Source organism: Pelophylax lessonae (genome assembly GCF_965119305.1).
Source record: "Pelophylax lessonae genome assembly, chromosome: 2".
NCBI classification, from domain to species: domain Eukaryota; kingdom Metazoa; phylum Chordata; class Amphibia; order Anura; family Ranidae; genus Pelophylax; species Pelophylax lessonae.
In genome coordinates, this window is record NC_138769.1 from 300,057,099 (window position 1) to 300,071,771 (window position 14,673).

Consider the following 14,673-nt stretch of genomic DNA (forward strand, 5'->3'; position numbering starts at 1 on the left):
CCCGACAATGGAATACTGATCTAGCGTCCGCTATCAGGGAAGAGTGATGGTATCAAATTTGGGAAACAGTGAAGTCTAGTTCTAGCCTTTGAAACCAACTGCAAGGTTGTGATGACCTGGTATATGGACCAATTTTAAACCTGTTAAGTACCTGGCCATTTAGCTTTATGTTTTTGAAGATGTGGACTATTGGAAACCTTTTAATATACCTAGTGGTCCTGCCTGGTGATCCAGATATTCTGGACTGATATTTTTTCACTTCTTGCTAGCCTTATGGGACAAGCGATCCCTCAGATACCAAAATTGCCCTCCTTTGTGTTAAACCACTAGACCTCTTTAAAGCCCCATTTAAACTTTTGGGACATGTCCTCCCCACAGTGAAACCAACAATTGAAAAAGCTTGGAAATCTCTTATTCTCTCCATGATTGAAGTTAAATCAAGAGTTACAGAGACTATGCTACACTACAAAATAGGGGCAAGGAAGGAAGTCCCATACAATGGAAAAGTACAAGACTACCCAGTACCCTTAGTTTACGCATTGCCTACCCAATGGAACAGATGCTTGTCTACTAGGCCTTTAAATCAGGAGATGACCATGGTCCTGACCACCTATTCCCCTTCACTTATGACCTACCCTCCTGGTTTATATAACATATCATTTCCTTTATACCAACAGTCTTCCCTCCTCCTACCCTCCTCTTTCCTCCCCTCTTACATTTTTTTATTTACCTTATCAGGGACAAATATACTAGTGTTAAATATATCAAGTTCATTCTACCTATATTGGTAATATGGCAAATGATGTCTCAGATCAATTTGTTTTTTCCATTTTCTATACGACAAGTCCTATGCATTTGTATACTTTCATCACTGAAACAAACATGAAAATGTTTACTGTACCTGTTAAAATGTGAAACGAAACAATATAAACCATTGAACCATAAGTGGCCAGTCGTACATGAAGCAAATTTGCTTCCTGCAACCACCCTGCTAGGCCATTGTCTTGTCCCCATTGGGAGAACACAGTGATTATCATTAGCGGCTATAGTAGCCGCTTGTGATAATCGCAAGTGAATTCTGCAGGCTGGTTGTACCCAAGTTGATCGATCGATCAACTTGGCACATTCAGCCTGCCCATTAATGGTTCGAATCTTGGCAGTTTCAACAGGACTGTGTATGGCCAACCTTAGACTGGTAGGTCAGCAAAAAAACAAACAAATAATAGTACGACTGGTGGTTAAGTAGCTAACAATTAGTGCCGGTTCACATTTGTGCAATCACAGAGATCGCATGTAATTTGGAGCGCACTGCTACTAAAATTACATGCGATCTCTGTGCGGTGCAAATTCAGCCATACAGTTTGTATGGCTGAATTTGCACTGCAATCACACTAAAAGACGCACAGGACCCTTGTTTTGGTCCGCAGCAGAATCGGAGCGCATGGTGGTTCACACTAGTCCGATCCGATTCTGTGCGAACTTTCAGATCACACTGCGATATGCATTCTGATCTGGGGGTGTCGTTAACTTTTAATTGACACCCCAGCGTATCGCATATGGCAGTGTGAACTGCTAGGGGTGCAGATGCGATGCGGGAACACGCTGTATATTCGCAGCGTTCCCGCATCGCACAAATGTGAACCGGCACTAAAGGGCAATATGAAAGTAAGCAAAGTGAAAACATTACCTCCACAGTGAGTGAGTCCATATAATGTATAGCCCTTGTGACACAAACACTGGAAGCTCCCAGGAGTGTTGACACAGATGTGATCACATGTTCTGTCAAAGGAGCACTCGTCAATATCTGGGGGTGAGGAAATGTCTATGAGAGGTTTGTCACATCCAGTAATAAATAAATCCACATATGAAGGAGGTTAACACACACACACACACAAACAATAATAATAAAATAAAAAGAGCTAAATGGATTCCTAAATGCACAGAATATAACTAGATATTACCATTTATAGGTAATAATAACACCAGAAATTGTTCATCCGGGGAAAATTCAATTGCTTTCTGGTGATCAGGAATGTTTTTTTTCTCCTGCTGGAGTAAATTGGACCATGGTTTATAGATTTTTTTAATCATTTATATTTATTTATTACTTTTTTCTACTGAACTAGATACACTGTTATCTTTTTTCAACCTGCCTACTTAAGGGCTCTTTCACACGGCCGTTCATTTTTTTGGCTCCGCTCCGGTCCTTTTTTTTTTTTTCACGGAGCGGGTGACACTTGTGTCATCTGCTCCGTATGTCCGCATATCATCCCATCCGTTTGCGAATGATATACGGACATAATGTATGTCTATAGGCATTGCGGATGTCAGCGGATGACACCGCTGACATCCGATTTTGCTTCCTTTCCGTTTTTTTACCGGAGGAAAAATAGGGTTCTGTTCTGTTCCAAAAAACGGAACAGAACTGAAAGGAAGAAAATCGGATGTCAGCGGATGGTCATCCGCTGACATCCGCAATGCCATTGATATACATTATGTCCGTAAATCATCCGCAAAAAAATAGGATGATTTGCGGACATACGGAGTGCCCGTGTGAAAGGGCCCTTACTATGTAACTGCAGCTGTGTAATATAAGTAGAAATGACCGGGGAACCAAAAGATATAAATACCTAAATTGTTCACTGATGATGGAGACGTGGGTGCAGTCAGAAACAAAAACGTCCATTTTTTTAATTTTTTTTTTTTTTAAACACAGACTCTTCTATGTAGTTCCTTTTTGCTTCTACTAATTTTTAGATTTCCTGCAATTGCTTTAGGAACAAGCCATCATACTTTTTGATGTACAGTTTACCCTCAAAACTAATTGTATAGTGGAGTGAAAGAATTAAATATGATAAATCCACGTATTGTATAGTACTGACTGATTGACTAGATTGTTAAAATATTGTCAATAAATTAACAGCTTCATTTGCAGGAAAAGGGCTCTGTATTTTCTTCCATCAGATAAGAAACAGGAACCACAATCGTTACCCATACTGTAATGCTGCCAAACCAGATTTAAAGAAATATTAAAAGACTATATGGAGAAGATTGCAATCCTTCATTACCTAAAAGCTGGGAAGTGGTAGAGGCAGTGTTTAGCTGTTAACTATCCCTAAATTCCAAGAATAGTCCATTTTTTTTATTTTTTTTTTTGATGGTGGTGGTTATAGGGGCTGTTACTGAAAACGTTTCCTACATCAAAATGTTTCTTGGTTGGGAAATTAGCCTTGCAACAAAAAAGCCTTTTGGTATAATTTGTTAACTCCCCTATCACAGTATACAGTAAACCCCCCTCCATCGCGGGGGTTAAGTTCCAGACCCACCCGCAATAAGTGAAAATCTGTGAAATAGAAATACCCTATTTAACCACTTGCCTACTGTGCACTTAAACACCCTTCCCATCCAGGCCAATTTTCAGCTTTCAGCGCTGTCACACTTTGACTGACAATTGCGCGGTCATGCTACACTGTACCCTTATGAAATTTTTATCATTTTTTTCACACAAATAGAGCTTTCTTTTGGTGGTATTTAATCATCTCTGGGTTTTTTATTTTTTACAAAAAAAAAGAATAAAGACAGAAAATTTTGAAAAAAAAGAAAGTTTTTCTTATTTTCTGCGAGTAAATTTTGAAAATAAATTTTTCTCCTTCACTGATGTGCGCTGATGAGGCGGCACTGATGGGCACTGATAGGCTGCACTGATGGGCACTGATGAGGTGGCACTTATGGGCACTGATGAGGTGGCACTTATGGGCACTGATGAGGAGGTACTAATATGCCGCACTGATGAGCACTGATAGGCGGCACTGATAGGCGGCACTGATAGGCGGCACTGCTGGGCACTGAGAGGTGGCACTGCTGGGCACTGAGAGGTGGCACTGAGAGGTGGCACTGCTGGGCACTGAGAGGCGGCACTGACGGGCGGCACTGATGGGCACTGAGAGGCGGCACTGATGGGCACTGGCGGATGGCACTGATGGACACTGACGGGTGGCACTGATGAGCACTGATGGGCGGCACTGTCAGTGCTCATCAGTGCCTAGATGAGCAGGCACTGATGGGCACTGACTGGCAGCACTATGGGCACTGATTGTGGGCATTGATGGGGGACACTGATGGCGGGCACTGTGGGCACTGTTGGGGGCAATTTGTATGTTTTTTTACCTTTTAGTAATCAGGGCACTGGTGATCAGTGCCCTGATTACATGTGTCTGTGTCCCCGGCGGCTGACGGCTCCCCCTCCTTCCTCACACTGCAGGCTCCGTGTGAGGAAGGAGCGCCGGCGATGAGAGATGATCTCATATGTTTACATATGAGATCATCTCTCATTGGATGGTCCGATCACGTGGTGAATGGCCGCTGTGATTGGCCATTCACCACGATCTGTGATCGGCTGTGTCCAAGGGACACGGCCGACACAGATTCTCCCCGATGCGCGCTCGCGGGAGCGCGCGGGGAGCCTGCTTCTGGGAGGCCGTTTAAAAACGGCCTCCCGAAAATTCGAGTCCGCACTGCAGCCGTATATAGGCTGTAGCGCGGATGCGAGGAAGTTAAATAAACTGTAGGTATGTTTTTATAACTTTCACTGTACTTTTAAAAGCATTTTAAGGTCTTTAAACACACGTTTAAAACAATAGCAACACATTTAAACACATAAAGGATACTGAGAGACAGAGCAAAAGCAATGGAAAACACAAAAATACTTAATTAACAATGATTTAATTAATAAAATAATATTAATAGGTCTTACAGAAAAAAAAACGCAAAATACCGAACCGCGATATGACGGGGGTTTACTGTATTTATGTTGCCTTGGCTTTTTAACATAATATAAAAAAGAGATGCATTTGAAATGAGTCATTATCTGCAAATAAATGTATCTTCTTGTGGATCTAATAATACATTTGAATTGAAAGTGAAAGACTGTCAAAAATACAGAGAAACTGTTGAGAGCCAACCAACTCTTATTTTGTTGCACATAAAACACTCACCTTGGCAGCCCCTTTCATTAATTAGCAGTTTGTAACCTTTTTTGCAGCCGCACTCAAAGCTACCGACTGAATTGCGACAGTTATGATCACAACCGCCATTATTGGCACGACATTCATCAATATCTACAAATGGAAATAAAATAGTATATAACTGGAAGCAATCATACTGTATTTTATATTCATATATGTACTTCAGTTGTCTGGAGAAATGTCTTTTTTAGCCTTGATCACAAGGGCATACTTAAAGTGGAACTGCACTGCATCTGAGCATAAAACCAAAAATGCTAATTCATTTGTATTTTTCAAAACAATCTCCCCCATCCATCCATGTCTCCATGCTTTTTTTTCCTGAGAAATCATTCTGGAAAACACCCCTAGCATTTCTGGTCATGGCCATCTTAAGTAAGGGCAGATGATTCATGTATCATTTACTTTCTGGAATCCATCTCCCCTTATCAGTCATCTGATAATACAAAATTTTGCCAAAGACGGTCAGAGCATAAATGTCCAGTAAATGTTTTATTATCAGATGACTAGTCCTTGCCTTTATGTACCATGTGGAAAAACTGTGTGACACACACAGCTTATGCTGTTTGATGTAACTGGACAGCTTCACTCCTGTTTAACCACTTGCCAACCGCTCCACGCAGATTTACTGCGGCAGGGCGGCTCAGCTGACATAATCACGTAGATATATGTGATTATTTGCACGCGGTCCTGGTGGGGCGCCGCCAGAGCCGCGCTCCCTCTGTGATTGGACACAGCGGGAGTCAGACCGCGAGAGGAGCGGGCACGGTCGACGCCGGCCTCCCGCGATCTTTACAAAAATTGACAGAAGAGCCGCTTGCTTATGTAAACAAAGCAGGCGGCTCTTCTGTCACACAGGCCGAGAGAGATTGTGTGTTTCAACTAAGCTGAAACACTGATCTCTCTGTGCCTGTCACAGAGCCCTCCCCCCCCACAGTTAGTTAGCACAAATAGCCATACATTTAACTCTTTGATCACCCCCGGTATTAACCCCTTCCCTGCCAGTGTCATTCATACAGTAATAGTGCATATTATTAAGCACTGATTACTTTATTAATGTCACTGGTCCCCAAAAAGTGTCAAAAATGTCAGTTAGGGGTACGATCTGTCAGCCGCAAAAAAGTCCACAGATCTATCCCATAGATTGTAAACACTATAACTTTTGAGCAAACCAATTAAAATGCAATTTTTGGGATTTTTTTTAATCAAAAATATATAGCAGAATACAAATTGGCCTAAACTGATAAAAAAATTAGATTTTTTAAATGTTTTTATTGGGCATGTTTTATATCAGAAAGTAAAAAATATTGTTTTTTTCTTTTTTCAAAAATGTCGCTCTTTTTTTGTTTATAGCGCATAATCTAAAAACCGCAGAGGTTATCAAAAGCTCTATATGTGGGGGAAAAAGTACATCAATTGTATTTGGGTAAAGCATCGCACGACCACGCAATTGTTAGCTAAAGTAACGCAGTGCCGAATCGCAAAAAATGGCCTGGTCATTAAGGGAGTAAAACCTTCCAGAGCTGAAGTGATTAATCAAAAATTCCATAACTAAAGAATTGAAAAAAAATACAGTTTAGCCTTGCAGAAACACAGACATAGAGACCTCAAAACTAGAGTTCCTGACAAATTTAAAAATATTCATCCTGAATGTTACCCCAACATACCAACCTAATACAATTTTGGTAGTTGGCACATTAACACATGGTTATGCGGTACACAGGAAAAATGGCTTTTCGTTCATTGTACTGTTGGGCTACCTTAAAGTGGTTGTAAACCCTTATATATAACCAGTGAAGTGAATAGCGTCAGATGATACACAGAGATGAAACAAATCCTCCTACATAAGTGTTACTTGTATATCTACTGTCTTCCCCTTTATATGCCCTTTCAAAAGTGCAGATTGTGCTAAAAATCTTCCTTCATCTGCCAGCAGTACATAGGAAGGGTGAAGATACAGCACTTACACTAAGTGAGAGCTGATTGGAGAAATAAGACGGAGTGCCGGCGGGGACCACAAGAAGAGGAGGATCTGAGCTGCTCTGTGCAAAACCACTGCACAGAGCAGGTAAGTATTTCATGTGTGTTTAAAAAAAAAAAATAGATTTTAATATCACTTCAAGGTGATTGTAAAGTTACAATTTTTAAAATAAAAAACATATTATAATTATCTGCTCTGTGCAATATAATTTCACAAAGTGGCCCTGATTCTCCTCCTCTGGGGTCCCCCGCTGGTGCTTCTGGCTCCTCCTCTGGCTCAGGGGTGTAGGGGGGGGGGAGGCAATATCACTACCAAATACAGGGGGTACATTAAGTAAAAAATTCTTAGGCTTTGGAACAACTTTACGCAACCCACATTAACATGTATGTATTTGATGTGCCTGAGTGGTGCGAAGGGACCCTCAAACATGAAAGACTCTGCACTGAAATGATTAAGTGATGAATTGGTGGTTTAAAATTTTCATATTACCAGTTATTCTGTGCAGCTGGCTGTCTTGCTAGGCTGACAAAATGCAGGTCAGGAGGCCCTAACTCTGGCCTCATTCAGTGCTGCTCTCACATAATCAGCTTGAGAGGGAGATCCCACAGTATAGAATCATGTGCCAAAAATACACCACTTAACTTTCCAAGATGAGTGACACCTTTTATCTCCTTTGTGGTCAAACCCACAAATATTTTTTCCAACACTGCTTTTCCTTTAATTCTTACATAGTTACATAGTAGGTGAGGTTGAATAAAGACAATAGTCCATCCAGTTCAACCTGTGTAGGTGTGTGTGGCTGTAATCATCTCACATACCCCTGAATGTTCTGATCCTTGAGATGTACGTCTAAGAGTCTTTTGAAAGCCACCATACTACCTGCAGAAACCATCTCTTGTGGTAGAGAATTCCACAATCCTGTAGCCCTAACAGTAAAGAACCCCCCACGTTGCCTGAGGTTAAAAAGCTTCTCCTCTAATCGCATTGTATGCCCTCGAGTCCTCATGCAATCCCTTCGACTGAATAGCTGTTTTTCTATGCCGAGATCCCCATTGAGATATTTATAAATTGCTATCATGTCCCCCCTCAGGCGTCTCTTCTCCAGGGAGAATAATTTAAGCGATTGCAGACGCTCTTCATAATTAAGGTCCTCCAATCCCCTAATTAGTTTAGTTGCCCTTCTCTGGACTCTCTCCAGCTCCAACACATCCCTCCTGAGGACTGGCGACCAGAACTGGACAGAGTACTCCAGATGTGGTCGGACCAGAGTTTTATAAAGTGGAAGGATTATAGTCTTATCTCTGGAATACATCCCTTTCTTTATGCATGCTAATATTCTGCTGGCTTTGGCCAATAAATTCTCCAATTCTTTATTGAGCTATATACATCAGACCAAAAAACAGGACAACTGAGTTGGAAAGAGAAATATGGTTCCAAAAGAGGGACAGTTTGGGGCTGTGCAAAAAAGTGCAGCCCCACTCAGAAATCCTTTGACAAGGCATCCTAAATGTGACTGCAGAGGGATTTATAGGACACAGATTACAGTTTATTGGGTAGAATTTCCCAACATGTGTATTTTGATTTTAAAGTTAAAGAGTATTTCCACTTTTGTTGAGAAAAAAAACAATCCCCTCTGGCTGACCATTGATAATTGAATAGATTTTAACACATGTTTTAGATTTTTTCCTATTTCTGCTCTGAATAAAAAGCTGTTTTACTTGTCTATGTCAATGTGCTGAGTGACTCTGAATGGGAATTACTTTTTCATTATTAATCAGCTGATGCACTTGTAGTGTTCTAAGGAGGAGAGTGCAGTGTCTGCATCCCTTTAGAAATTATTAACGCTTTGTAAGTTACTAAAAATTAAATGTTTGTTGCAGAGGATCCCCCCCCCCCCCCACAAAAGTGGTGTTGCTTCTTAATAAATAAATAATTTAACAGAAAGCTTCCAGGTCTACTAACCTTTGCAAGTCTTCCTATCTGCTTGTAGCATGAAACCCATAGGACAACTGCAGTGTACTCCTGTTACTGCATCATGGCATCGGCTGTCACAACCACCATTATTCACTGAGCAGGTCTCTAAAGGTTTAAAGAACAAAAGTGATAAAGAAAATAAGAATGGTCATTAAAATACAAAAGTACAATGCACTATTCTCTAGCATAGTATTTAGAACAGTGTTTAGCTCCTAGTTTTACCTATTGCTTTTAAACTAAAAAGCAAAATTGCCCATTGTTTAGTTGCAAGGGAAATGCTCATGTATACTTTACAATATAGAATGCATTTATCTATAGTTAATAGAAATAAGAATGCTTTCAAAAACAGAAGTATTGACAGTTTATTCTTTATCAATTAACAAAATGGAAAGCAAATGAACAGAAGAGAAATCCAAATCAAATACATTTTTGTTGTGACCACCCTTGTCTTCAAAACAGCATAGATTCTTCTAGGTACACTTATTGCGCATAGTTTTTGAAGGATCTGGGCAGGTAGGTTGTTCCAAATAATATCTTGGGGAAATTAACCACAGATCTTCTGTGGAGGTGGGCTGCCCCAAATCCTTCTGTCTCTTCATGCAATCCCAGACAGACTCGATGTTGAGATCAGGGCTCTGTGGGGGGGCCAACCCATCACTTCCAGGATTCCTTGTTCTTCTTTACACTGAAGATAGTTCTTAATGACATTGGCTGTGTGTTTGGGGTCATTGTCCTGCTGCAGAATTAATTTGGGGCCTATCACACACCTCCCTGATGGTATGGATAAGTGTATTCCTGTATTTCTCAGCACTGAGGACATTATTTATCCTGACCAAATCTCCATTCTATTTGCAGAAATGCAGCCCCAAACTGGCAAGGAACCTCCACCATGCTTCACTGTTGCCTGCAGATACTCATTATTGTACCTCTCTTCAGCACTTCACAAACAAACTGCCTCCTGCTACAGCAAGATATATCAAATTTGTACACATCAGTCCAGAGCACCTGCTGCCATTTTTCTGCACCTCAGTTCCAATGTTTTCATGCACAGTTGAGTTGCTTAACCGCTTGCCGCCCGCCCGCCGTCGTATGACGGCGGAGCGGTGCGACCATTATCCTGGGCCGCCGTCATATGACGGCGGCACTTTAAGCAGGGCAGGCGCGCGATCGCGTGCGCGCCGCCGTGCACTGCCGGTGTCGGGGTGTCCCCGGGACACCCCCTTCACCGGCAGGGGGGAAACAGCCAATGGGCGTGGCTGTTTCCCACGTGATCGGCTGTGTTCCAATGACACAGCCGATCACAATGAAGGCGCCCACAAGATGACCGCGCATGCGCGATCGGGAGCGCGCAGCGCGGTCATGTCGGTGGCACTGTGTTCCGTAGGAACACAGCTGTCACCGGCGGTAGTAAACAGTCACTGACAGTGACTGTTTACTATGTGATCGGCTGTGAATCCATTCACAGCCGATCACAAAATGTAAACAAAGAGCAGTAACTCACTGTTACTAGCTCTTCACTCCTCATACAGTTTCCAGTATGAGGGGAGAAGAGCTAGAAATAGTGAGTTACTGCTCTGTACACCTGTCACAAAGTAAAAATCACACTAATAAAGGTCCCCACACAGTCCTCAGCCCCCCCCAATGTCCCCTGTCACCCAACAGTCACCTCATCAGTGCCCAGAAATTGACACCCATAACGTTCACATGTGAGCGTAGCGATCGCAAGCAGAATCACTGCGATTCTGCCCGCGATCCGGAAATCATTGCAAATCGCGGGACGCCTGTGCGCTGCCCCTGATTTGCAATAGCACCTCAAACGCTGTGCGATGTTGCCGCCATTTCCGCCTGCCGAATCCCGGTAACGTCGCGCAAACATCGCATGACGCCCCAAAAAAGGTACAAGAGTTTCTTTGGAGCGTCATGCGTTGTTTGCACGATGTTACCGCGATTCGGCAGGCGGAAATCGCAGCAACATCGCACAGCGTTTGGGGTGCTATTGCAAATCACGGGCAACGCACAGGCGCCCCGCAATTTGCAATGATTTCTGGATCACGGGCAGAATCGCAGTGATTCTGCCTGCGATCGCTACGCTCACATGTGAACATAGCCTAAAGTTCACCGGTCACCAGAGACTGCCATCAGTACCGCCGTGCACCATCGCCCGTCACCTGTCACCCATCAGTGACCATCGCCCGTCACCTGTCACCCCATCAATCACTGTCACCCCATCAGTCATCGTCACCTGTCACCCCATCAGTCATCGTCACTTGACACCCCATCAGTGATCGTCACTTGTCACCCCATCAATCATCGTCACATGTCACCCTGTCAGTGATTGTCATCTGTCACCCCATCAATCATCGTCACCTGTCACCCCATCAATCATCGTCACCTGTCACCTCATCAATCATCATCACCTGTCACCTCATCAATCATCGTCACCTGTCACCCCATCAGTCATCGTCACCTGTCACCCCGTCAGTCATCGTCACCTGTCACCCCATCAGTCATCGTCACCTGTCACCCCATCAGTCATCGTCACCTGTCACCCCGTCAGTCATCGTCACCTGTTTGCCATATACATGCAATCACTTACTGACCGCCTAACGACTATATGCGTCGGCCATTAAAAGCTAAATACTGGGGTTATGGCAGCAGATAGCCCCCATAACCCCGGTATTTTTTGAAACGGCGGGCGGTCGGCTTTCAGATAAGGGTGGTCCCAGTGGCGGATTCGCCGCGGAATTACCCTTACGGTGCAGGGGAAGAGGTGTCCCCCCCTCCTGCCGCGTCCCAGACGTTTTCCCAGCTTACCGGACCAGCCGGCAGCGGGGAAAACTATCCGATCCCGGATCCTCAGAGACAGGAAGTCGAGTGAGGGCAAGATGGCCCTCATTCAACTCTATGGTCTTGGAAGACCGGAGCTACGTCAAAAGACGTTGCCTAGCAACCGGTTTAAAGGGCCGCTTTTTTTTTTTGCTTTTTTTTTTTTTCCTCTTTCAACAATTTTTTTTTTTTTTTTTCTTTTTTAGTGTAGTTGTAAGGTGTGAGGTCTTTTTGACCCCAGATCTCACAATAAAGAGGACCTGTCATGCCTATTTCTATTACAAGGGATGTTTATATTCCTTGTAATAGGAATAAAAATGATCAAAACATTTTTTTTTTTAAACTGTGTAAAAATAAAAAAATAATAAATAAAATAAATAGGAAAAAAAAAAAAAAAATTAAAGCGCCCTGTCCCCGTTAGCTCGCGCGCAGAAGCAAACGCATACGCAAGTCCCGCCCACATACGTAAACAGTGTTCAAACCATACATGTGAGGTATCGCCGCGATCGTTAGAGCGAGTGCAATAATTTGAGCCCTAGACCTCCTCTGTAACTCTAAGCTAGTAACCTGCAGAAATTTTTAAAATGTTGCCTATGGGGATTTTTAAGTACCAATGTTTGGCGCCATTCTGTGAGCATGCGCAATTTTGAAGCATGACATGTTGGGTATTAAATTACTCGGCGTAACATTATCTTTCACATTATGGAAAAAAATTGGGCTAAATTTACTGTTTTCTTATTTTTTAGTTCAAAAAAAGTGAATTTTTTTCAAAAAAATCGCATTTGGAAGACTGCTGCGCAAATATGGTGTGATAAAAAATATTGCAACGATCTCCATTTTATTCTCTAGGGTCTCTGCTAAGAAAAAATATATAATGTTTGGGGGTTCAAAGTAGTTTTCTAGCAAAAAAAATGATTTTAGCTTGTAAACACCAAGTGTCAAAAATAGGCCCAGTCTTAAAGTGGATAAATGGACAACTTTGTGTAAAGCGCTACTTGGATGTGAGGCCTATGTATGTGGCCAGGCTGTGAAAAAGTGTTACACATGTGGTATCGCCATACTCAGGAGGAATAGCAGAATGTATTTTGGGGTGCAAGTTTTGCTATGTACATGCGATGTGTTAGAAATATTGCATAAATGGACAGCTTTGTGTAAAAAAAATGTGTTTTCATTTTCTTTCCACATTTTCCAAAAACTTGTGGAAAAAAATGACATATTCAAAAGACTCATTATGCCTCAAAAATTATACGTTGGGCTGTTTGCTTTCCAAAATGGGGTCATTTTATGGGGGTTTCCATTGTCCTGGTGCTCCAGGGCCTTCAAAAGTGCGATAGGTTGTCAGGAAATGATATGTGTAATTTGTGCTCCTAGAATGCCGGACGCTGCTTCTTGGATGTTAGGCCTCTGTATGTGGCCAGGCTGTGAAAAAGTCTCACACATGTGGTATCGCCATACTCAGGAGGAGTAGTAGAATGTGTTTTGGGGTGTAGTTGCAAGTATACATGTACTGTGTGAGAGAAATAACCTGTTAATACGGCAATTTGTAAAAAAAAAAAAATAAAAAAAAATAAATCTTCATTTTGCAAAGCATTGTGGGAAAAAATTACAACTTCAAAAAACTCATCATGCCCCTTATTAAATACCTTGGAATGTCTACTTTCCAAAAAGGGGTCATTTGGGGGGTATTTGTACTTTCCTGACCTTTTAGTGTCTCAAGAAATGAGATAGGCCTTCAGTACATCAGGTGTAATCAAGTGTGATCAATTTTCAATGATTCGCACCATAGCTTGTGGACTCTATAACTTTCACAAAGACCAAATAATATACACTTATTTGGGGTTTTTTTTACCAAAGATAAGTAGCAGTATAAATTTTGGCCAAAATTTGTGAAGAAAAATGACTAATTTGCAAAATTTTATGACAGAAACAAAGAAAAATGCGTTTTTTCACGATATTTTCAGTCTTTTTTTATTTATAGCACAAAAAATAAAAAACCCAGTATTGATCAAATACCATCAAAAGAAAGCTCTATTTGTGTGAAAAAAAGGACACAATTTTTGTATGGGTACAGTGTTGCATGACTGAGTAATTCTCAGTCAAAGTGTGAGAGCGCTGAAAGCTGAAAATCGGTCTGGGCAGGAAGGGGGTGAAAGTGCACTGTAGGCAAGTGGTTAATCTTGTTTCCACGTCAGCGGTATGGCTTTTTGGCCACAATTCTTCCATGAAGACCACTTCTGGCCAGACTTTTCTGGACCATAGATAGGTGTACCTGGGTCCCTCAGGTTTCTGCCAGTTCTGTACTGATTGGGATGCTGGACATCCTGCGATATTGAAGGGAAAATAAGCATGAGATGTCTTTCCTCTGCTGCATTAAGTTTACTTGGCCTACCACTGCTTCTATGATCCTCAATGCTCCCCTTTTTTTTGTGCTTCTTCAAAAGAGCTTGAACAGCACGTCTTGAAACCCCAGTCTGCTTTGAAATCTTTGCCTGAGAGAGACCTTGCTGGTGCAGTATAACTACCTTGTGTCTTGTTGCTGTGCTCAGTCTGCCATAGTTTCACTTGTGACATGAAACTGTCTTCCACAGCCTCACCTTTATAGCAGAGTTTGGCTGTTCCTAACCTAGTTTTAGGCCTCCTACACAGCTGTTTCTCTTTCAGTTAATGACCATGTTTCAACCTACATATGAACTTGCTGATCATTAGCACCTGCTTGGTATAATTGGTAATTATACATTTGAATCTAATCCTACCAAATCTCTGACTTTATGCAAATGTAATAACTGATGCCAGTTTGAAGCTAAAAGGTAGTCACACCAAAATTTTGATTTGATTTTGATTTTTCTTCTGTTCGCTCACTTTGCATTTTGG

General features: G+C 42.1%; 1 protein-coding gene across 4 annotated transcripts in view; it reads right to left on the minus strand.

The window, feature by feature from the left end:
- SCUBE3 (signal peptide, CUB domain and EGF like domain containing 3) overlaps positions 1 to 14,673 on the minus strand; it is a 192,972-nt gene that overhangs the window by 61,519 nt on the left and 116,780 nt on the right. For all 4 annotated transcript variants that reach the window (XM_082245254.1, XM_082245253.1, XM_082245255.1 and 1 more), the window contains 3 exons: positions 8,965 to 9,081; positions 4,995 to 5,117; positions 1,688 to 1,804 (listed from right to left, as the gene is read on the minus strand). In XM_082245254.1, coding sequence (XP_082101380.1) covers positions 1,688 to 1,804; positions 4,995 to 5,117; positions 8,965 to 9,081 — 357 coding nt within the window. The remainder of the gene's footprint in view (positions 1 to 1,687; positions 1,805 to 4,994; positions 5,118 to 8,964; positions 9,082 to 14,673) is intronic.